General features: G+C 37.5%; 2 protein-coding genes across 13 annotated transcripts; one reads left to right on the top strand and one right to left on the bottom strand.

Annotated features, from left to right (window-relative positions):
* Positions 1–12: 12 nt before the first annotated feature.
* Positions 13–17,848, bottom strand: tinf2 (TERF1 (TRF1)-interacting nuclear factor 2). 12 transcript variants are annotated; one of them, XR_007897206.1, is made up of 11 exons: positions 17,531–17,847; positions 11,592–11,797; positions 10,454–10,552; positions 10,143–10,238; positions 9,950–10,060; positions 4,921–5,041; positions 1,693–2,521; positions 1,481–1,539; positions 1,299–1,384; positions 853–965; positions 463–480 (listed from the first exon to the last, which is right to left on the bottom strand). XR_007897206.1 is itself a non-coding variant. In XM_051697832.1 (10 exons), exons 1-10 carry the CDS (start codon positions 17,559–17,561, stop codon positions 364–366), a joined length of 1,755 nt encoding a protein of 584 aa, XP_051553792.1. In that variant the 5' UTR covers positions 17,562–17,846; the 3' UTR covers positions 23–363. The 12 variants fall into 12 exon arrangements, 7 of the variants coding, with proteins under 7 accessions (XP_051553847.1, XP_051553792.1, XP_051553802.1 ...); XM_051697832.1 differs by lacking the exon at positions 853–965 and having other exon boundaries at positions 23–480; positions 17,531–17,846; XM_051697842.1 differs by lacking the exon at positions 853–965 and having other exon boundaries at positions 25–480; positions 11,592–11,794; positions 17,531–17,846.
* Positions 17,849–19,321: 1,473 nt separating this feature from the next.
* cideb (cell death inducing DFFA like effector b) lies at positions 19,322–23,045 on the top strand. The gene is made up of 5 exons (XM_051698083.1): positions 19,322–19,860; positions 20,355–20,469; positions 21,927–22,082; positions 22,483–22,679; positions 22,890–23,045. The coding sequence occupies exons 1-5, from the start codon at positions 19,832–19,834 to the stop codon at positions 23,038–23,040; spliced, it is 648 nt and encodes a 215-aa protein (XP_051554043.1). The 5' UTR covers positions 19,322–19,831; the 3' UTR covers positions 23,041–23,045.
* Positions 23,046–24,150: the final 1,105 nt, after the last annotated feature.

Raw genomic sequence — 24,150 nt, 5'->3', positions numbered from 1 at the left:
CCATGACTTAGATTTTTTTTTTACATTTCCATGCCTTTCCTAGGTCTGGAAATCACAATTGTAAAATTCTCTGATATTTCCAGGTTTTCTACAAATGTTGGGAAATTGTTTAAAATTGTTAGTTTTTCTCAAAGAGGACAAAATTCTTTATTTTAAAAGACATTTTACATTTATTATTAACAACATAGATAATATTACACATGATACACATTTAAAATAAATGTGCATACTTTTTAAAAGAACATAGTATCCCTCCGTTACAAACCAGTCTATTTAAAAAATGAAACTACACAGATTATTCATAATTGCAAAAACTGTAGCACCAAAGTCTATAAGCAAGAGTGACATTCCCATGTAGCTCTATCAACATCTTTTTCCAGGGGACACCACATCTCGGCAATAAAACATAGGATTCCAGAACTCATGCAGAGTGGGCACATAAGTGCCATTATTTGTTCTGTAATGGTGCTGAGTGAATACCTGACAAACCGAGGGAAAACAAAATCACAAGTGGTCAGAACTGTCAAAATGAGCATATTTCAAGTATAAATATGAACATTTAATCAGTTTATATGATTATGAGATATGAACTGTGCTATCCTAACAGAGCAAACTTGTCCATAAATAACACATATAAGCCACGTACACAGTGCAAAGTAAGAAAAACTGTGATATAGTGGTAACACAGCATCAGTTTAACCTGTTTGGTGTTGAAGTTTTTGTATTTTGAAATCAAATAATAGAGACTGAAAATAAGTTGTTTTGCAGCAATAGTAAGTAAACTGTCATCATCAGAGGCACAGTGATTTGTTTATGCTTGGCAAGCTGCTGCTCTGTGGATGTATGGGTTACCCCTAGACCGCAGGGCTGGCAGGAGCAACTGAGGTAGAGAGACACAGATTTGTCCCAAAATCTGTGAATGAGTTAAGACACATACTTCCGTCTCTGATTTGCTAGCACTGCTCCTGGAGAAGAGAGACACACATCTCAGACGTGCAGTCCACTACACGGATTGAATGAAAATTCATTTCGAGTTTTTTGGGAGTCTTTCGGTTGAAGAGCGCAGTTAATGCTCCTGTATAATCAAACTCTGTTTACATAACACGATTACGCACTCAGAAGAGTAGCGACAACCGTGTTTAGTTGCAATGTGTACGTGGCCACAGATTTCTGCTGTAACTCCAGCACTCTTGAGAGGCCTGAACCTTTGATCGATCATCTCTCTTGCCACTGGATTTAGATGACTACCACCAAAACTTTTATTTGGATGTTTTAATAATATAGGTGTGGTTACAAACCTTTCTCCTCACTTTATCTATTGTCTCATCCTCAGAGTCGACTATCATGTCATCATCAGTTGAATCAGTTATAGAAGACAGTGTTTCTAAAATAGATGTCAAACCAAAAGTGTAATCTGAACAATTGAGTAAAGATAACTTGTGTAAACATAACAGCGGTAATTACCAAATTTTTTTGGTACCTGGAGTTGCCATTTTGCAATGCAGAACAAGGGGGATACACGGAGAGGCAGACGAGGTTCTTAGAGAACGAGTCATTCGGACAATTTAAAATGGTTACAAGAATTATAAAGATCATCTTAGACACAAGAATACAACATGAATTTGAAATCCAATGTATTTGAATTGCCATTTTCAAACAACTGTATAATATAATATATGGTCATTTTCTTACTGTTTATTGATTATGTCCACCAGATGCTTTTCAGGTGTTGTGGTCAAATCAATACATTTCCTCTTCCGTGTCATCGAGTCACTGTTTCCCACTCTGGATATATCTTTTACGTTAGCTTGACATGGAGATCTGGTGTCATCTTCCTTATCAGACAGGTGATTGAGGTGGACCGGAAGATTGACACTGCTGAGGTTCAATCTGGGAATGACAACTCTGAGTTGTCGCTTCATACAGGAAATGTGGAGAGCACTGACATCTACCTCTTCCTGTGAGCCCATGCCTTGGGTTTTTCTCTTAGGTGAATACTCTCTCTCAACATCTCCCTCTTTTTCTCTGTGTCCATTCTTTCTAGGAAGTCTGCTTTCACTAATCCTCTCTCTATCATTTCTATTTTCTTTGTTGTCCCCCTCCACTTCTTCTCCACTGTCTGATGACTGACTGAGGACTGTGACTAGCATATTCCCAACAAAACAATCCTGTTCTGGATCCTTCTCTAAAATCTCTTTCTCAGAACATGAGCTTTGTTTGGTCCTGGTATTTTTGGATCTCTCCAAGGCTGATTCAAATTCTCTTACTACACTGGGTGCTGCTTTCTTGGTTAGGACGTTTTTTTGGAGATCTTCATTGGTAATTGACCCAATCACAGGTGCAACCTGCGAAAGGGCTTCTTCTGCTGTTCTACGAGTAGCTCTGGGTGTTAAAAAGGCAGGACTTAAGACTGTGTTAGATTTGGGAGTGGATTCTGATTGGATGGTCTGCAGCACTTTGCCAGAAAGAGGAAGAGAAAGAGAGGATAGGATCGATTCACCAGTGGAGGACAGAAGAGATGCTGATAATGAGAAATAAAGTCAGAGGAAGAAAAGGAAAACAGTGGAGGACAGCACAGATGGAAAGGGCAAAATGGGTGACAGAAGTAAGTATATCTTAATTCTTAATTCAACTCTATTTCAACCAGGGACTGAAAACATTCCAAGAAAGGAAAACAAACTAATTTTTTGGCAAAACGTAACTGTAAACGATTACAAAGTCCCTTTCAATTGTTCCGGAGTTCAAACGTGATTTTTAAATGCTGGTAACCGGTTAATTCATTCGGAACTTTTTTTTTCATGAAACCAAAGTCCAAATGGTTTATCTCAGTAAATTTTCAGAATTACACCCACTTTCTGTTGTCCAACAAATGAGGCTTCTCTCTTTTTATTTGAACATGATAAGCATGTGGTTTGATTCTGAAGTAAATAGCTGCATCACACATTTCTACGTCTTAAAGGAACATTCCGGGTTCAATTCAAGTGAAGCTCAATCGACAGCATTTGTGGCCTAATGTTGATTACTACAAAAATGTATTTAGACTTGTCCCTCCTTTTCTTTAAAACATGCAAAACTGTGTTACATTGAGGCACTTACAATGGAAGTGATTTTTACAATGGCCAATTTTTGGAGGCTTTAAAAGGCAGAAATGTGAAGTTTATAACTTTATAAAAGAACTTACATTCATTCTTTTAAAACTTGTGTAATATTTTAGCTGTATGTGTGTCGTTTTAGGGTTTTAGTGTTTAGTGCGTTACATCGTCATGGGAACGAAGTTGTAAAATTGGCTATAACTTTACACAGAAAAGGTTAGTAAGCAATTTTATCACACTAAATTAACATGTCTTGCGGCTAAACTTTTGAAAAAGTGAATATTTTAACATTAAAAAAATTGGCCCCCATTCACTTCCATTGTAAGTGCTTCACTGTAACCTCAATTTTTGATTATTTTTTTTTTTAAGAAAAGGAGGGACGAGTCTAAATTATGTAAGGAATAATTGACGATGGCCCATTGAATTGTTTAAAAATAATGCACATCCGAGGTGGTAATGCGGTCAAGACACGCAGAGTGTGTGCGCATTATTTTTAAACAATTCAATGGGCCGGAGTCAATTATTCCGCTTATACCACGGTTACCACACCTTAAGACATTGTTCAGGGTTTTATCTCAAGACATTTTCTGTTTTTCGTCCCTAAAACGCTCTTATGAGTGGAACTATTTCTTATACATACATATATCTATATATATATATATATATATATATCTATATATATCTATATATATATCTATATATATCTATATATATATCTATATATATATATATATATATACACACTCTGGTCTTGACCTGGTCTCGGTTTAGGTGGTCTTGACTACAACACTGCTGCTAGAACTGTTTTTGCCATCCAGCTGGTCCTATTGCAAGAGGATAGTGATGACCACAGTAGTGGTTTTTATACTTTTCCTCATTACATAAGATTTGGTTCAGGTGATCACTTGTGCTTGTGTTGGAATTCAACAGGCACTGGAATGGAATGGCTGCCATACATGTTGAGGTAATGATTTAAGAAAAATTTGGAGTGGTCTCAATTTTTTTCCAGAGCTATATATCTTTGTTTATTATTAAGAATACATTTACTGGGGCCTGGGTAGCTCAGCGAGTATTAACACTGACTACCACCCCTGGAGTCACAAGTTCGAATCTAGGGCGTGCTGAGTGACTCCAGCCAGGTTTCCCAAGCAACCAAATTGGCCCGGTTGCTAGGGAGGGAAGGTCACATGGGGTAACCTCCTCGTGGTCGCAATTAGGGGTTCTCACTCTCAATGGGGCGTGTGGTAAGTTGTACGTGGATCACGGAATATAGCATTAGCCTCCCGTGCTGTGAGTCTCCGCAGTGTCATGCACAACGAGCTACGTGATAAGATGCGTGAATTGACTGAGACTTGTCCTCCGCCACAGGGATTGAGGTGAGTAACCGCGCCACCACGAGGACCTACTAAGTAGTGGGAATTGGGCATTCCAAATTGGGAGAAAAGAATACATTTACTGAAAACGCAATTTATATAGTGTTATTTTATATTTTTCCCCCACATGGGGCAAAGAACTGCTAAATTGCTTATTTTTACTTATTTTGAGTTAGGCAAGGCCTTATTTTGAGCTTGTTTTTCCAGACCAGGTCCCACTTTTTTTTTCTTGAGAGATCTGGTAACACTGCAACTGGTATATTACTCGCCCTTTGCACAGAGTACTGTCATTTAAAAAAAAAAAAAAAAAAGAGTGTTAACCATTCTTTAATTTTGTTTTAACCGGTTACCAATTGGAAAAGTGGCTGCGGAACACCAGAAAAATTGTTTCTAATCAGAACAAACAAATAAAAACCAGTTTGTTTTTAGTCCCTGACTTCAACAACCAAACATACCTGACCCGAGGTGTCCGAGGCATTTCTCATGCTGCAGCAGAGTTCTGAGGAGCTGGGGCTGAGAGGCAGAGCGCGCACACTCCTCCAAAACAGCAGGGGCAGCACTGAGCCATGAGACAGTCTGACACAGACAAGACAATAAAAAAACAATGAAAAGTGTCACGTAGAACTGCACAACTAAAGGAATATTTATTATATAGAAAGTTCAGCTTGTAATTTCTATGGCACCAAATTAAATTACAACCTGTTAATTTGAGCAGCCCGACACAGCAACACATGCTTTACCAATGGTGTGAGTTTGGTTTGTTACTACCTGAATGTGGACTAATATTTGTGGCAGATGGGTGTTTAGGAAACCAGTTTGGAAACTGGTACTTTGAGTGTTTAGTGCCGCTATTAGTGCAAAAATTTCACAATGCACCTTTAAAACGTGCAAAAGAGACACTTTGAATCCAAGTAGTAGGGATGCACGATATATCATATTTATTGAAATATCGCAAATGTACATATCGCAATATGCATATCGCATGGCCTGGCAAAAAAACAGTTCTTCAAAAAGTAGCATTTATGGTGACGCAGATAGCAGAGAATAGACTAGGTGTATGTGACTTGGTATAAAGTTCCAAAGCACAAGGAATTCCCCACTCATTTTCTCAATGTCATTTCAACATTCACAGACTAGACGATTACATATGAGTTCACAAATTTTAGTAAGTTGTATTGTATCTTTGAACATACCCTCTGATGTTCATTCATGTTTTTTTCATACTATAAGTCAGAGAGAGGGTGTGTAGCACCAAAAAATTTCTCAACAAAAACACATTCCTTTTGAATGGGTAGGTACCACGATCTGTCACACATAGTATTAAAGAGCATACATTTTTTTTTGCTGAATTTGGTGATGACATTTACATAATTTGAAAGCAGAGCCTAAAATTGTGTTTCTCCAAAAAACTACTACTGACTCAAATGATGGGAGTGTGTCACATTTGTGGATATGCAACTAATGGTTAAACTGTGTATTATATTAAGTCTATATACAATTTGGAACAAAAGACAACTATGATTGTGAAGTCTTTTTGTCTCTCTCAATAAACCTCAAATATAAACAGTATATTTGAGTGGTGGGGGTTCCAATGTACTGCACACTCCAATGACGTCATCATAATATTATATTGCAGTGTATTCAGAAACTATTCAGACCCTTTCATTTTTTCACATTTTATTTGCAACCTTGTGCTAAAATGCTTTCAATTATTTTTTTCCACATCAATCTACACTCGATACCCCATAATGACAAAGCAAAAACCAGATTTCTGATAACTTTGCAAATTTATTAAAAAGAAAAAAACTGTAATATCACACTGACATAAGTATTCAGACCCTTAACTCAGTACTTAGTTGAAGCATCTTTGGCAGTGATTACAGCCTCAAGTCTAATTGGGTATGATGCGACAAGCTTTGCACACCTGGATTTGGGGATTTCTGCCATTCTTCTCTGCAGTTCCTCTTAAGCTCTGTCAGATTGGATGGGGACCGTCGGTGGACAGCCATTTTCAGGTCTCTCCAGAGATGTTCGATTAGGTTCAGTTCGGGCTCTGGCTGGGCCACTCAAGGACATTCACAGAGTTGTTCTTATGCCACTCTTCCATTGTCTTTACTGTGTGCTTAGGGTCATTGTCCTGTTGGAAGGTGAACCTTCGGCCCAGTCTGAGGTCCTGAGCACTCTGGACCAGGTTTTCATTAAGGATATCTCTGTATTATGCTGCGTTCAGCTTTCCTTCAACCCTGACCAGTCCCCCAGTCCCTGCAGGTGAAAAACACCCCCACAGCATGATGCTACCACCACTTGGGATGGTGTTGTGCAGGTGATGAGCGGTGCCTGGTTTCCTCCAGACATGATGCTTGGAATTGATTCTCTGGTCTGATGTCTTTGTTTCATCAAGCCAGAGAATCTTGTTTCTCACTGTCTGAGAGTCCTTTAGGTGCTTTTTTGTGTCTTGCACAGAGGAGAGGCTTACGTCTGGCCACTCTGTCATAAACCCCAGATCGGTGGAGTGTTGCAGTGATGGTAGTACTTCTGCAAGTTTCACCCATCTCCACACATGATCTCTGGAGTTCAACCAGAGTGACCATCAGGTTCTTGGTCACCTCTCTTACCAAGGCCATTCTCCCCCGATTGCTCAGTTTGGCCGGGCGGCCAGCTCAAGGAAGAGTGCTGGTTGTTCCAAACTTCTTCCATTTAAGAATTATGGAGGCCACTGTGCTCTTGGGAACCTTTAATGCAGCCAAAACAAATTTGTAGCCTTCCCCAGATCTGTGCCTCGACACAATCCTGTCTCTCAGCTCTATAGGCAGTTCCTTTGACCTCATGGCTTGGTTTTTGCTCTGATATGCATTTTCAGCTGTGAGACCTTATACAGACAGGTATGTGGCTTTCCAAATCATGTCCAATAATTTGAATTTGCCACAGGTGTACTCCAATCAAAGTGTAGAAACATCTCAAAGATGATCCAGAGAAATGGCATGGACCTGAGCTAAATTTCAAGTGTCATAGCAAGGGGTCTGAATACTTATGTCAATGTGATATTTCAGTTTTTCTTTTTAATAAATTTGCAAAGTAATCAAAAATCTTTTTTTTTTTTTTTTTGCCTTGTCATTTTGGGGTATTGAATGTAGATTGATGTGAAAAAAAGAAAATCAATAATTTAAAGCATTTTAGCATAAGGCTGAAACATAACAAAATGTGAAAAAAAAAATGAAGGGGTCTGAATACTATCTGAATGCACTGTATATCTACTTAACGCATATTGCATTTTCCCTCCATATCGTTCAGCCTTTCTGAGTACCGACTGTAATCTTTACATTACAAGGTGGAATTTTGAGCTTATTTTGCTACCTTCAAGCTAATACGCAAACTTTCCCCCTTTGGTCACAATGAAATGATTACCAGCCTGTGACAATCAACAGCTGTGAAGAAATCAAAATACATGAAAGAATTGGAGTGGACTAACTATGGGCAGTTTACTGTATGTATTGGTATTAGGGCTTGGTATCGCCAACCACCTCACAATACAGTAATTATCACGATACATATGTCGTGATTCAATACTTCACAATATGTTATGACATCATTAGTGGATCACGACTGAAACTGCGGCCAACAAATGATAGAAACACAGCATGTAAGTGAGAGAATGAATCTGCAGGTTCAGTTTCCATCTCTTGTGGCCCATACAAGCAGTTCTGACCTCACAACAAAACCCCGATCTCAGAGTTTGCGCTTATTTAGATGACCTGCTTCTTCATTACTGAAATGTTGGACATTATATGAATAACGAAATAGATCAACAAAAATATTGATGCAGGGACTTAAAGTATTGATACAATATCACAAGAACAAGCATTGTGATATCTTGATATATGATTGGCACAGGTCTAGTATAAAATATAGTGTAGGGGTACTCAACTTAGCCAGGTGGCCGGAATGCAGGATCCCTTTAGCCTCGAGGGCCATACTCTTTTTTTATTATTATTAAAAAAGATTTTAATAACTTTTTTATATTAATGAGGCAAACAGACTATGCTACATGCTATTTAATACATCATGGGCACATGTAATTAACAAGAATAAAGTAAAACATTATATATAGATATATAGCAAAATTCTTGTAAAAGTGTGGTTCTTTAAAAAATAAAAGCTGTGATATACAGTACTATAATAATGAACATATATAGGCCTATATGATTTTTGTTTGCTTGTTTTAAAAGATCAACTGTTTTACAAGTAGGCCACATACTGCAGCAGAATACACCACTTAAAAAAATTAAAATAAAATAATTAAAATGTATATTTTGAGAAATGTCAACATTTTTGCCATGTATAGAAAGAGGATTATCTGTTCTGTTGTCACTGTCAAAGATTGTCATGACACACTGGCTACCTAGTAAACACACACACACACCAGATATACAGTACCCTCAAAACAAGACATATAAATGCAATACTAGCTCCAAAAGCGCTTCAATGAGACATCAGACATCATTATCTATTACCCTCTATTCAGAGTTATTTTTAGTTAAGTAACGCAAATCATTAAAATTCAACTCCGTTATTACAGGATAAACCTTTTTACCTGTAATTACTATTTGCGACCAGTATATATCTCTGTTGAGCTTGGCAGTGACCAGCAGGTGTGGAAGAGAGACTCAGCGTGTGCGTGTTTAAAGTCACTGAGCGCACACAAACTGTTTCTATCAACGTGCACGCAGACTGACGCCGCACTCACGGTATATAAAGTGGCTTACAATCAGATTTAAATTCACAGATTTGTAGTTTAATTCATTATTTTTATCCATTTGCCATTTCTTTTCCTCCATTACGGTTCAGAAGTTTATCAATACTGAGAATTACTGCAAATGCTCTAGAAAATGGACTCAAAATTCATAAACATTCAATAATTTTATGAGATGACATCACGCGGGCCACAAAAAGATGGTTTGCAGGCCGGATGCGGCCTGTTGAGTACCATGGGTATAGTGCATAGTGGTTAAGAATCAGGGCTGATAGGTGGGTTCAAATCCCAGCTAGGGTCCCTTTTCACTATAAATATTCATTCCGGTCGCCCTCCAATGCGCGTCCATGAGGAGAATCAGTTCACACTGCATCTCGCGTGACGTAAGCGTGCTGGTATGTTCATATGAAAGCAAAACCAATGAAGCTTGTGAACAGCGTTCTGTTGTAAACAAATTGAGCTGCATTTCTGGTTGTATCGCAACAGTTCTCGCGTGAACATGCCAACGTGCCTACGTCATGGCCACTGGAGTCATATGGATTACTTTTAATACTCTTTTTGGAGCTTTAAAGAGCTGATCACCATCCACTTGCATTGTATGGACCTACAAAGTGGAAATATTCTTCTAAAAATCTTGGCATGAGTGTAAATAATGAGAATTTTTTTTTTTTTTTTGGGTGAACTAACCTTTTAAAATGGAAAATAGAGACAGTTCTGAACTAAACGAAATGTACCTGAGCAAGATCTGGAGGAGGTAATAGCTGATCCAATCTGTTTAGAAACTCCCAAAGTAGCTTCTCTAGACTGGCCACGTAATGCCCTCCATACTGAACCTGAAAATCCTCCTACAGTCAAAGTCAAAACAACGTCAGTCCACATAAGTGTGCCTGAAAGAGAAAGATTTGACTAGATAGTCAGCTTGTTTACCTTGAAGAATTGATTTCTAGATGCTGGATTCTTTAGGAGAGAGTGCACCATGGAGTGGAAGTTGCGTTTAGCTTCCTCCACCTTCTGATCCTTCTTCTGATGATAAGAATAGGCAGAGCACTTACTGTGTGGGTATGGGGGTGTGTGTGCATGCAACTATTGTGAACTCAGATGCAAGAAAACTCCAAGAATTTAGCTCATAACAAGCTGGATGAAGCAGAGAAGCAAACAAGATAGTAAAATAATAACAAAACAATTTTCTTTTAAAAATAACAGAAAGGGACTCTGCACAGTGTTTAAGCTGCCCTCACCTTTCTGTTGGTAAAGGAGAAAGCTTGCAGCTTGCCCAGCTCCTGGAGGACATGTGGAGTGTCAGGAGGATCTGACTGACGAAGCTTCTCCAAGATCAGCTGCAAAATAGCAAGAAAAAAAAAACAAAAAAAAAAAAAACAGTCTTTACTATTAATGCAAGAGCACATGTTCTTTCATGACGTCATATAAAGCAAAAAACAAAGGTGTGTCATTCTTAATGGAAACTTTAAGCAGCAGGTGCGGTTACGGAGTTCTGTGTTCCACTGCGTGAACGCGACATATATAATTATTAATAACATTAATATCTAGGTTTTAGATGTAGGCTATTTATATCATACAAGAGTACTGTCCTGACAGTTACTGAACACTGCAAGCACCCCTTTTCTTGCTGTATTAAATTAGTTTTTATATTAAATGATTAAATGCTCTATTCCGCTGTCATTATTGCTTAGTGATTTTTCCACAGCTGTTGCTTAAGTCCCTATTATTTTGTTTCAAATCCACTTCTGTGAACTCTTTTAAAGGCAGCTCTCACCCACCTGTCTTTACTTTGTACTCACATTCAGAGATGCGAACATTTATATTAGAGGAAGAAAGTGCATGAGGCTTAATGAGGTTTAAGCCAGACAGGATATTGGACTCTTCTTCTAATTCTTTGTGTGCCGAATAAAGTGAGCAACATAAGAAGAAAGCTTTTCTGCCTGGCATATTTTTAGATATCTCAACAAAGAAAAAACCCTAATTATGTGCCATGCGCGGTCACGGTGGCTTTCTCAACCTTTCTCCGCATCTTAAGAACGTGATGAATGATGCTCTTCGCATACACAGAAGTTTTGTTCGGAATACATGTATAATATTTGTATCGGATTGCTAAGTTTAGGGTACATTTAAACAGTACAATCAGAATTTGCAATCGGATTGAATTTATTCGGATTGACGAAAATAAGTGCATGTAAACATAGTGTGTGCACACATTGCGGAAAACAGCCTAAAAGGCAAAACAAAAAAGTGGAGCTTTAAGTGTCCAAAAGTTAGGGAATCACAGAATTGAGTTTCTTGTTTTATTTTATTTTTTATGTATATTTAAAGCCATGTTTAGTAGTAATACTGTATCTAGTGACATTTCAGTAGTCTTACCAGTGCCCGTAAACCCATTGTCAGCCTGGCTTGATGTCTGTAACTGAGCAACCCAGGGACAGTCTCAGAGATTGATGTTATAATCTCCTCCAATTTCCCATAATGAACAGCATCCCTCCGCTGCATCACCTTCCACATGGCTGCAGACACCAGGTGCAGGGGTGGAGCTAAGAGCCGCAGAGCTGACAGTGGCTGCGGTGTATCTGCTGAAAAAATGACTTCTTTAATAAAATACAAATAAAACCGTCCTGGACTTTTGAAATTCTGAATTTGAAATCTCCAACTGATATTACCAGTGTCAGAAAACAACTTTAAAATTACAGGGCAATATTTGCTCTCTGCATTCTCAGAGGCATTTTGTACTTTCATGAGGGCAATTTTTTTTTTTTAAATAAACACTATATAAAAACTCTATAACTAATATATATATATATATATATATATATATATATATATATATATATTGGTCATGTTTACCTGTTACTGTTTTAAATGCTGTCACTATACCTCATTCTTTTGAATTTATTGCTCTGAAACTGAATTTATCTAGTAATAATTCAATTAATGTGGTGGGTGTATACAGACCACACTCAGCTGTCTCTAGTGCAATTAATGAATTAGCAGACTTATTTGTGCAGTACAGTAACTAGGTGACTTTAACCTAAATTGGTTAGCAACCGATTCAAATAGTCTAAAAAAAAATGTGTGACAGTCTCAATCTGTAACAGTTTATTGATGAGCCGACCACACCTAATCTGAAGGATCATTCAAAATCAACATTGATAGATTTGATTCTGTCCAACAGGGGGGACAAAATTACTGCTTCTGGAGTTTTTGCACTTGGCCTTAGTGATCATTGTCCTCTAGCCTGCGTTAGAAGTGCTTGATTGGAAAGATCAAGCTCTAGGATTATTAAAAGAAATGTAAGAACTTTTAATGAACAGGCTTTGTAATGGGAGAGTTTGTCGCGTTGCTCGATTTCTGTGTACAATTTATTTAAAAAATTCATTAACAGTTTAGTTTTCTCATGTTAGTAAATAGGCCAATGTGAATTTGATTTGTACAAAATAGCAATAAAGTAATTCAGATTAACTGTTCTAAGTGTGTTTTGGAGGTGTAGCCAACATAAAGAATATGGCATGAATAGCATATTTCAGGAATCACCGTCATTGTTATCGTGTCTGCTCTAATAAGACCCATTTGCCATGTAGCTGGTATTAGTAGATTTAACATTTTCACGAATTGCACAAACGTCAAAGTGCACCCACTGAGGCCAAATATGATCCAAAGATGATCTTACATGAACAAGATCACCACTGAAGATCTAATGGGATGAATGGTCCCCTGTCTCTTACTGAACACCAAGTAAATTTGTCTGTTTCAAATAAGTTTGAATATTGAATATGTCATATTATTTACTGTATGTGGACTAATAATTTAAGCAGTAATTTAGCAATAATTTAGCTAACATAGATATCCATTTAAAATCATTTTTATTTGGCCTAACTTTAACAAACATTATTACAATATTTAATGCTTAAAAGATGTTTAAAAGAAAGTGGAGCGCAGCTCATATCCACCATTGAAATCTGGTACTCTGAAGAACCGCACGGTTGCTTACTTTGTGATGTAATTTAATATTTTAATCGACATTAACAATCGTGATTACAATATCAAGGGCAATAATCGACATTTATGATTTTTGCTATAATCCCTAGGTCTCCTCAGGATCTGCTCTTAATAGTAAGCCTTTGACTCATGAGCCCTCCTTCAATCCTACCTCTCAGTTCACTCTACAAGCCTTCACTCCCTCAGCCGTTAGAGAGGCACTTCAAGCTATTGACAGTAGGAAAGCAACTGGGGAGGATAAACTCGACCCTGATTTTTTTTAAAGCTCTGTGCCCCTTTTATCGATGACCAAATTACGTATCTTTTAAATCTCTCCATTTCTTCTGGAGTTATCCCTCAGGTCTAGAAATCTGCACATTTTAGGGTTATGCACCCTCTGCATAAGGGTGGTGATAAAAATTATCTTAACTATCGTCCAATTTCCAAATTGTCCTGTCTTGCTAAAGTCCTGGAGTTAATAAATAATTAATAATCAGCTCAAATCATTCCTCTCAAGAAATTCAGTGTTAAATCTACATCAGTCCAGTTTCAGAGCTAAGCATAGTACTGTCACAGCTATTACCTTGATTACAAATGATATTTGATCTGCTGTTGACAAAGGGAAATATTGTGCTGCACTCCTAGTCGACATATCAAAAGCATATGACACCGTCGATCATGCTATGCTCCTACAGAAGCTATGTGATATTGGTTTGGATTTCAAGTCCTGTAAATGGTTTCAGGACTACTTGTCCAATAGACAGCAATAGCGCTTGGACGAATCACCGATTACATAAATACGTCGATTTGCATAACATGCGTCGGTGCGTCGCAATGGAGTAATTAAAATGGCAGCACCCGGTTTAAATATGGATTCCCCCGAAGAACAAGCTGCAGCTAAAAAAAACTCGCCTACGGTCATCTAAAGTGTGGGAGTATTTTAGCCAGAGACCCAACAATGTGGTGCTGTGCAAGCTATGCAAATTGGAAATGGCTTATCACAGCAGTACAACCGCCATGAACGAACACTTGCAGCGAAAGCATCCCAGAGCGCTTTGTCAAGACGGCAGCAAGGCAGCACCGTAAGAACTGTTTACTTTTTGTCCCCACCCAAGCATGACATATTAGTATTACAACACATATTTCTGTTAGCAGTAGTCACTTTAAATTGATTTTCTAAATGTTTCCTCATCGCCCCCATGTTAAAAGTAATTTCTGCACCACTGCCGTAGGGTGACCATACGTCCTCTTTTTCCCGGACATGTCCTCTTTTTCTGACCTTAAAAAAGTGTCCGGCCGGGATTTCTAAAATTTGCGAAAATGTCCAGGATTCAGGATTTAGTTGCATTATGATGTGCATCTGGTCTAATACTTCATTGAGTGTGCGCGCATATTTGCATTGTTTTAACCCCTCTTTGTAAGTCCCGCCTTCTCGCACACCAATTGGTCGATTATAAGAGGCTTGCAGCAACTGCTGGCCAAATTCCTGCCTGTCAATCTCTCCGCGAATGCGCAAAGAGAGGGTCTCGGAGTATAAATGTCTTGGTATCTGGTTGGATCAAAAACTCACATTTAAATTCCACAATAACACACTGTTAAGTAAGCTACAACAAAAAATTGGATATTTGTACAGAAACAGATCAAAATTTCCTGCTTAGTAGGAAGTTGACTGAAGCCGTCTTTTTGTCTGTCCTGGATTATGGTGATGTTATCTATAGACATGCCTCTGCCTCCACTCTTAAACCCTTAGATTCAGTCTATCACTCTGGCCAAAGCTTCATTACCAGTGACATTTATTCTACTCATCATTGCATTCTGTATGAAAAGGTTGGATGGGTATCTCTAACAGTAAGACGAGACAGGCATTGGTTTCTATTTATTTATAAATCCCTAAATGGCAACTTACCATCATATATCACTTCCTTATTAAACTGGTCCCATAATCATTATTTGACTCGTTCAACTGATTGGCTATTGCTCAAAGTCCCACGTGCAAACACTAAACTTGGGAAAACTGCTTTTAGTTTCTGTGCTGTACTTCCTTGGAACATTTTACAACACACATTAAAACTTTAAGCAGCTATAGAGTTACTAAGCAACTAATATATATATATATATATATACACAGTTGTGCTCAAAAGTTTGCATACCCTGGCAGAAATTGTGAAATTTTGGCATTGATTTTGAAAATATGACTGATCATGCAAAAAAACTGTCTTTTATTTAAGGTTAGTGATCATATGAAGCCATTTATCATCACATAGTTGTTTGGCTCCTTTTTAAATCATAATGATAACAGAAATCACCCAAATGGTCCTGATCAAAAGTTTACATACCCTTGAATGTTTGGCCTTGTTACAGACACACAAGGTGACACACACAGGTTTAAATGGCAATTAAAGGTTAATTTTTAAATTGCAATTAGTGTCTGTGTATAAATAGCCAATGAGTTTGTTAGCTCTCATGTGGATGCACTGAGCAGGCTAGATACTGAACCATGGGGAGCAGAAAAGAACTGTCAAAAGACCTGCGTAACAAGGTAATGGAACTTTATAAAGATGGAAAAGGATATAAAAAGATATCCAAAGCCTTGAAAATGCCAGTCAGTACTGTTCAATCACTTATTAAGAAGTGGAAAATTCGGGTATCTCTTGATACCAAGCCAAGGTCAGGCAGAGCAAGGAAGATTTCAGCCACAACTGCCAGAAGAATTGTTCGGGATACAAAGAAAAACCCACAGGTAACCTCAGGAGAAATACAGGCTGCTCTGGAAAAAGACAGTATGGTTGTTTCAAGGAGCACAATACGACGATACTTGAACAAAAATGAGCTGCATGGTCGAGTTGCCAGAAAGAAGCCTTTTCTGCGCCAATGCCACAAAAAAGCCAGGTTACAATATGCCCGACAACACCTTGACATGCCTCACAGCTTCTGGCACACTGTAATTTGGAGTGACGAGACCAAAATAGAGCTTTATGGTCACAACCATAAGCGCTATGTTTGGAGAGGGGTCAACAAGGCCTATAGTGAAAAGAATACCATCCCCACTGTGAAGCATGGTGGTGGCTCACTGATGTTTTGGGGGTGTGTGAGCTCTAAAGGCACGGGGAATCTTGTGAAAATTGATGGCAAGATGAATGCAGCATGTTATCAGAAAATACTGGCAGACAATTTGCATTCTTCTGCACGAAAGCTGCACATGGGACGCTCTTGGACTTTCCAGCACGACAATGACCCTAAACACAAGGCCAAGTTGACCCTCCAGTGGTTACAGCAGAAAAAGGTGAAGGTTCTGGAGTGGCCATCACAGTCTCCTGACCTTAATATCATCGAGCCACTCTGGGGAGACAGTATTAAGAACTAAGGGGATGCAGATTTTTGAACAGGGGTCATTTCATTTTTTTCTTTGTTGCCATATTTTTTATTTTTATGATTGTGCCATTCTGTTATAACCTACAGTCGAACATGAATCCCATAAGAAATAAAAGAAATGTGTTTTGCCTGCTCACTCATGTTTTCTTTAAAAATGGTACAAATATTACCAATTCTCCAAGGGTATGCAAACTTTTGAGCACAACTGTGTATACAGTATATATATATATATATATATATATAAAGAATACAAATACTTTATGTAGCCTCCCAATCATTAAGAGATAATAAAAACTGCATGACAAAAATAGATAAGTTATATATATATATATATATATATATATATATTATCACTAAAAGTAAACATTCATAGCTCTGACATGTTAATCTATATAATGAATTATGCTCTGTTATGTGGACACAGAAAATATAGTATAAGGTGTAAGATATTCATCTGTATGCAAGTGAGTGAATGCACCACGAACACCAACCTAACAACTCATGTTACTCTTACTCTTATATCTCACACCGGACTGTCATAAATTATATTATCATATTATATTCTCTCTTAACAACTGACTATCAACCGACAGCCTGAATGTCAATACACTACAATACTGTACATTCTATATATACTATATATAATTTTTATATTGAATAATGTGTATCTATATTGTGCGTACTGTATACTGTACAGTATGTTATTATTTATATATTGTTGAGTGTAATTATGTGTATAACAGATGTTTAATTGTGTTGTGTTAACCTGATGTTATTGTAAATTGGTATATGTCTCATCACTGTCACGACTGCTATGTTGATCGGAACTGCACCCAAGAATTTCACACACCAATGCACTTGTGTATATGGCTGTGTGACAATAAAGTGATTTGATTTGATCACCCGATACCTTTTACCATTGACTTATTAGTATTATGAGCTATATTAACTCGGCCTACCTTCATCCTTCGAGTGTGTCGTTGCTTTCATTGTCCTGTCCGTCCTGAAAACGAGCAGCTCGAGTGTTTTGTAAAACTGTTACTTACAGCACTGCTGCACGTAAAAGTTGAACAGTGTACAACTCAAAAGCTACAACATTCACAGGATACAGCGCAGTTGTAAAGTTTGTGTATGATCTACAGTTATTTACAAACTACTAACCGCACGTTAGAAAACACAAATCTTCAAAATGAAAATAATACCAACATCGGTCAAAAAACACTCCTCGAGCCAAAGTGACGAAAATACTGCTTCCGGTGTGGTGGGAAGAGAGACTTAACAGAGCCCTACTACCAAGTTGTTCCTACAAGTTTGTTCTCTGGTACACTCGCTAGCAATGAGACCAGAGGCAGTTATTTCTCTTTCTGTCTTCTATGGAAGAGATGTTTCAGTGCACTGAATGAACTGCTTTTGTGAGGAAACAGTTCATCACGTAATTAATTGACCGCCTGTCCGCTAATCTTCAATAAGTTTTACAAAACAATCCTTTTGAAATGAGCTATGTTTGGAGTTTATTACAATAAACTTTTGCGACACGTAGGTGTCAGTTTATGGCACTCCCAATTCTTTTGTATGATATCCGCAAACGGTGAATTACTGTCGTTACACGCTAGTTGACCGTACGGTCTCTCCTATGGTAAAAACGCTAAAGTTGCTATTAAGTTAAAAACATCTCTGGTCGTAAAAAATTGGACTGGATAAGGGAACTTTTTAGTTTTGTTTTTAAGAATGCCGATTCTTTAATTTAGATGATATTATGCGTGGTCCGTGTACGTTGCGTTCACTCCTTTTTCGTTTCGAAAAACAAAACTCAATTATGCTTCGAATTTTGTTTTTTCATTAAGCAATTTTTAAAAGCAATAGGCAAAAATGGAAAAAGGGCTTGTTTTTTGATTATTCGTTTTGTTAAAAAAAAAAAAAAAAGAAAGAAAAGAAAAAGAAATTAGCCAATTGCTCATGTTTATTGCTCATGGATGAAATGAATGTACAGCTTGAATATTTGATGTGCACATGTGGGTGGGTCTGGAACGCGATTGGTCAACCTGCGCTGTCATCTGTCCTGCCTCAATCAAACCCATCAGAATAAGAGTTCAACACCATACAGGAGGTGGATTAATCTCATTTTATATTCAGAACATTAACATTCTTCCAAACCTTTGACAGTTGCATATTTAAATGGTAATACTCAGGACTGGGGAGTAACGGAATACATGTAACAGGATTACATATTTAAAATACAAAATATAAGTAACTGTATTCCACTACAGTTACAGTTTAAATCATTGGTAATTAAAATACAGTTACATTCAAAAAGTATTTTGATTACTGAAGAGATTACTTTGCATTTTATTGTCATTTGTTTCATTTAATATTTAGTCCTTTCAGATGGAAAACATTTATACATATAAATGATGCGATCCAAAGTGCATTTGAACAGCGGTGAAACACTTTCTTATGATGTGTTACATTCATACGAGCAGACAGAGAAGTAAGTTTGAAGTAAGTTTGGAGCAGAAGAAATAGAAATAAACCTTGTGTAAATTGTCAGCTTTACGCTAAGTTAAAATGTTATTTCTAGCCATTTTACATGCACGTGTTACCAGACACAATCATATTTTTTTATCAAGAAAACTCATGTTGGATCATAATTTCTTTTTTTTCTAGTAAGACCTTTGATATTAGGGCAAAAATCATATTCTTGATAATAATATTTGTATTGTTTTACTGTAAAAATATCTAAAAATCCTTAAAACAAGATCAATTAGATTCATCTTGTTTTAGAAACAACACTGCATAAGATATTTAGGTTTTTCAGAGAATGTATTTTTAACATGTGTATTTTGTCTTACTGTACTGGCAGAGTTTTTATAGTCAAAACAAGTGAAAAAATCTACCAGTGCTGAAGAAGTAATCCAAAGTATTTAGAATACGTTACTGACCTTGAGTAACCTAATGAAATATGTTACAAATTACATTTTACAGCATGTATTCTGTAATCTGTAGTGGAATACATTCAAAAGTAACCCTCCCAACCCTGGTAATACTTACAGATATAATTAATGCCTACGCCCCTAAACACACAAGTACAGTCATGGAAGAGACCTTGGCCAATGACACAGACTATCAGACTAAATCATCCAGCAAACTCAAAGTCCACATGGCCAGATTTTCAGATAGTGATATTCTACACCAACTGCCACTCAGTATCACCAGTTTACTTGAGACTGAAGGGACTGTAAACAACTGAAACAACAAAGACCATGATGGAAACAACATCCTCTTTGTTAAAGTAAGTTTACTGACATCATTTAATGAACATTCAGAACTGTTTATTTTACAATATATTTATCTACTAAATACGCTTTGACTAAAAACCAACCTGAATAAATACTTATTAATCAATTTGACCACAGTTGTTGGTAAAACAAACAAACAAACAAATATTTATTTGATGTATTTTAAAACGTTTAAATGGTTTTCTAAATGTTTGTCCCTAGGCTTGAAATATGGACTTTAACTGTTGGTCTTTCACAATATCCTTGTTTAACTCCATCGACAGCTCTTCAGATAAAAGAGTGTATGATTACATCACTTTGACATGTGCTGTATGTGCTGTGCCCCACTTTTAAAGCAGTCATTGATTTGATTATCAAGTATATCTTCAGCACTCACTCTTAACAACAGCAACCAGCTTTTTCCTTTTTCTTGTTCTCTTCTTCTTCTTAAACTTTTTCTTGTCTGTTTTTGACATGTTGCCTCCCTCTCATCCCCACTCTTACTCAGGTCAGTGTCTCGGCGGGTGTGGTCCACCCCTCAACGTCCATTCAGAGTGTGCTCCTGGAACAGAGAGGTCAAAAAAGGAGTCACTGCTGGAACTCTAGAGGAGCTTAAAGAGAAGGCAAGAAAATGAAAGATAACAGGACAATACACCCATATTGGGGGCCAGGTAGATGGGGTTGGAACAATGCTGGTACTAGGATGAGATCTTTAGGGTGGGCAATAGGTTTTCTCTTTTTGTATTCCGACCAGGGTTGGGGGCGTCAGAAGTTTCTGGGGGGCACAAGGAAAATCTAGGGGGGCAATGCCTCCTCTTAGACCTGGCCATGGTTTGAAGGGGTTAATCCATCAGGGTTAAAGGAATATTCCGGGTTCAATACAAGTTAAGCTCAATCGACAGCATTTGTGGCATAATATTGAGTACCACAAAAATTAATTTAGACACGTCCCTCCTTTTCTTTAAAAAAAAAAGCAAAATCTGAGGTTAAAGTGAGGGACTTATAATGGAAGTGAATGTGGCCAAATTGTTAGAGGTTTAAAGGCAGAAATGTGAAGCTTCTAATCTTATAAAAGCACTTACATTAAATCTTTACATTAAAACTCAATTAAAATTCACTTAAAATATTTTTGAGCTGTAAAGTTGTTTAAATCTTCCTTTTTACGGACGTTTTAGGGTTTACACCGTTGCGTTGTTATGGCAACAAAGTAGTAAAATTAGATAATTTTACACAGAAAAGGTTAGAAAGCGATTACATCACACTAAAATCATGTTAACACACATTGTTTATGACTTGTGGCTATACTTTTGATACAGTGAGTATTTGAATGTTTACATATTGACCCCCATTCACTTCCATTGTAAGTGCCTCACTGTAACGCCGATTTTTTATTTTTAAAGAAAAGGAGGGACGAGTCAAAATACATTTTTGTGGTAATCAACTTTATGCAACAAATGCTGTCGATTGATCTTAACTTGTATTGAACCTGAAATATTCCTTTAATCAAAAAACATTTATGACTTGTTAACAAGCAGAAACATGAAGAGGATACTGTCTAATAAAATGTATTTGAATTCAGCTGGAAGAGATTCTCTGTTGCCAAGATGTTTTGCTACTCATCCAAGATGCATGTCAATTTTAACAAGTTTAATAATGTCAATAATGTCATATGAATCACAAATTGCTCTGGGAGTCTTTGCACTAGTGTGAATTGTGATCATCACAGTAATGATGATAGATAGCATTGTAGTCAGCTGACAAACAGTGTTGCAGGTGTCATTTTAGATGGCCTGTCTCACTCCTCTCTAAAACCGTCTGGTTGCCTTGCCTAATATCTGTTCATCATTGTCTTTGAATGTATGATCATTGTCCTTTAGAAGTAGATACTGTACATCAGTTAATCCTGCCTGGAGGGGTTTGCAGGGGCTCTATCTATCTTACAATGGTAACTGAAAAACTACACAGACATGTGAAAAACACGGATAGGCTTTAAAATGTATTCATGATAAACATTGTGGGATGTTTTCATTCTGCAAATGTTCTGGCACAGACTTGTGAAATTATGTATTTTGTGCTTCAGGCAGCCCAGGCTCTCTTGATATCTACTGTGCTGACTTTGGTGTGTGAGGAGGACGGGACGGAGGTCGACTCGGATGAGTTTCTCATGGCCCTGCCAGACAACACAGTTTTCATGGGGCTTAAATCTGGAGAGACCTGGAGACCTCATCCTGTACATGTGGGTTTTATGTCAAGCAGAATTTGTTTGTGACTTCAGGACTTATCTCTTGTTGCTTGAAGCTGTTTCACCTCTCATCCAAGTGACTTCATCAGCAGGATTATGAGACTCTCCACAGTATAACACATCACAATATGAAGCAACCATAACTATGTTTATGCATATGACAAATTAAGTCTAATATGTGCTGTGTTTATCAGTGTTTTAGCCTTATACTGGGATTATGAAAGCCTTAAGCATCATGTACACATGTATTTTATTTGAATTGTGTATACTGTGGAATATTATGTATTTAAACCAACTGAAATAATTTTGTTTAAATGAAATTGTTTAGTGACTTCCTTAAGGATGGTATTGTTCAGTACCATGTATTTTCACTTTACTCTTCTATCCCTCCTAGTTGCATCAAAGGAGTGGTCAAAACAAACCAGGTGACCACAAGCCAAGGACAGGAAGAGACATTGCTCAGGTCACCTTTGATCTTTACCGGAATAGCCCCAAAGATGTATTTGGCTCTCTGAATGTGAAAGCCACATTCCAAGGGCTTTACTCTGTCAGTGCTGATTTTCAATGCCTCGGACCCAAAAAAGTCCTGAGGTAAGCAGGCATAGTGGAAGTTTCCCTCTTTGTACTGCCATAGAGATGGAAACTCTAGCATGTAGGGTTTCTCAAAGGCCTAATTTGTCATCTTTGTAGTAACTAAAACAGTGGTTTATTATACTAATTCTTTGTACAAAGTAACATATATCAAGCCATTTTGTTTACTCATACCCTCCATTTCTTTTGTTCTCATCCCAACTCTCTCAGGGAGGCCCTCAGGTTCATGTCCACTCTCCTCCATGCTGCTGGACACATGTTGATCACATCTGCAAATGTGATTCGTCGTATTGTCCAGGGGGCGGATTTTCTTGAAGCGCAGCATGGCAAACCTATCAGTCACACGGCGTACTTGAAATAAAATGAGAGATGTAAATTCAAAGGACATGAATTTCACTGCAATTGTAACTGAGGGAGAGATGTTGATCTGAGACTTTGGGGATGTTTCCTAGACACGGATGTATACTTGTGGTGTTCAATTTGTAGGATGTCTCTTAGTCTGTGGGGAAATTTTATGGAGAATTACCATCTGCTCCAGGAAAATGTTTTTATTCTAACTGTAGCCGGTTATATGAAACCCCTTTAAGGAATAGTTCACCCCAAAATTCTCTCATTATTTACTCACCCTCATGCCATCCCAGATGTGTATGACTTTCTTTCATCTGCTGAACTCAAATGAAGATTTTTAGAAGAATTTCTAAGCTCTATTGATACAATGCAAGTGAATGGGTGCCAAAAATTTGAAGCTCCAAAAATCATATAAGTCAGCATAAAAATAAGACTGTAGTGGTTAGAACAATATCTTCAGATTCAATATAATAGGTGTGGGTGAGAAACAGATCCCTTTCACATTCTTCTTGTGTTTTTGGTGATTCACATTCTTCATGCATACTGCCCCCTACTGGCAGGGAGAAGAATTTCAAACAAAAAAGGACTAAAATTTTGATGTTTCTCACCCACACCTATCATATCACTTCTGAAGATATGGATTAAAACACTGGAGTCGATTACTTTTATGATGCCTTTATGTGCTTTTTGAAGCGTCAAAGTGTTGGCCACCATTCACTTGCATTGTATGGACCTACAGAGCTGAAATATTCTTCTAAAAATCTTCATTTGTGTTCTGCAGAAGAAAAAGAGTCATACACATCTGGGATGGCATGAGGGTGAGTAAATGATGAGAGGATTTTCATTTTTGGGTGAACTATTCCTTTAAGAAAACCTTTAGTGGCAATACACTTCTAATTAATTAATATATTGTAAGGGTTTGTTCAGGACTTAACAGTTACCATAAACTGATTCTGTGTATTTCATTTTCTTTATAAATGTTAATTTAGGGGTTCCTGTAGCTCAACTGGTTTATTATGATGCCAGGAAACTCACAAACTCATACCTTGAATGCACTGTAAAATCGCTTTGGATAAAAGAGTTTGCCAAATGCATAGATGCAAATGCAATTTCACGCTTAGCA

This window comes from Myxocyprinus asiaticus, chromosome 1 (genome assembly GCF_019703515.2).
Source record: "Myxocyprinus asiaticus isolate MX2 ecotype Aquarium Trade chromosome 1, UBuf_Myxa_2, whole genome shotgun sequence".
Taxonomy (NCBI): Eukaryota; Metazoa; Chordata; class Actinopteri; order Cypriniformes; family Catostomidae; genus Myxocyprinus; species Myxocyprinus asiaticus.
The sequence above is the reverse complement of the archived record's forward strand: the minus strand, read 5'-3'. Positions and strand labels throughout refer to the sequence as shown.

Coding starts and splice junctions, on each gene's coding strand:
- tinf2 (XM_051697832.1), bottom strand. CDS start 17,561: ATGAAAGCAACGACACACTCGAAGGATGAAG. Junction 10,553..11,591: donor CAATGGGTTTACGGGCACTG/GTAAGACTACTG, acceptor GCTATTTTGCAG/CTGATCTTGGAGAAGCTTCG. Junction 5,042..9,949: donor CTCCTCCAGATCTTGCTCAG/GTACATTTCGTT, acceptor TGTCTGTGTCAG/ACTGTCTCATGGCTCAGTGC.
- cideb (XM_051698083.1), top strand. CDS start 19,832: ATGATGGAAACAACATCCTCTTTGTTAAA. Junction 20,470..21,926: donor TAGAGGAGCTTAAAGAGAAG/GCAAGAAAATGA, acceptor TTTGTGCTTCAG/GCAGCCCAGGCTCTCTTGAT. Junction 22,083..22,482: donor GGAGACCTCATCCTGTACAT/GTGGGTTTTATG, acceptor TATCCCTCCTAG/TTGCATCAAAGGAGTGGTCA.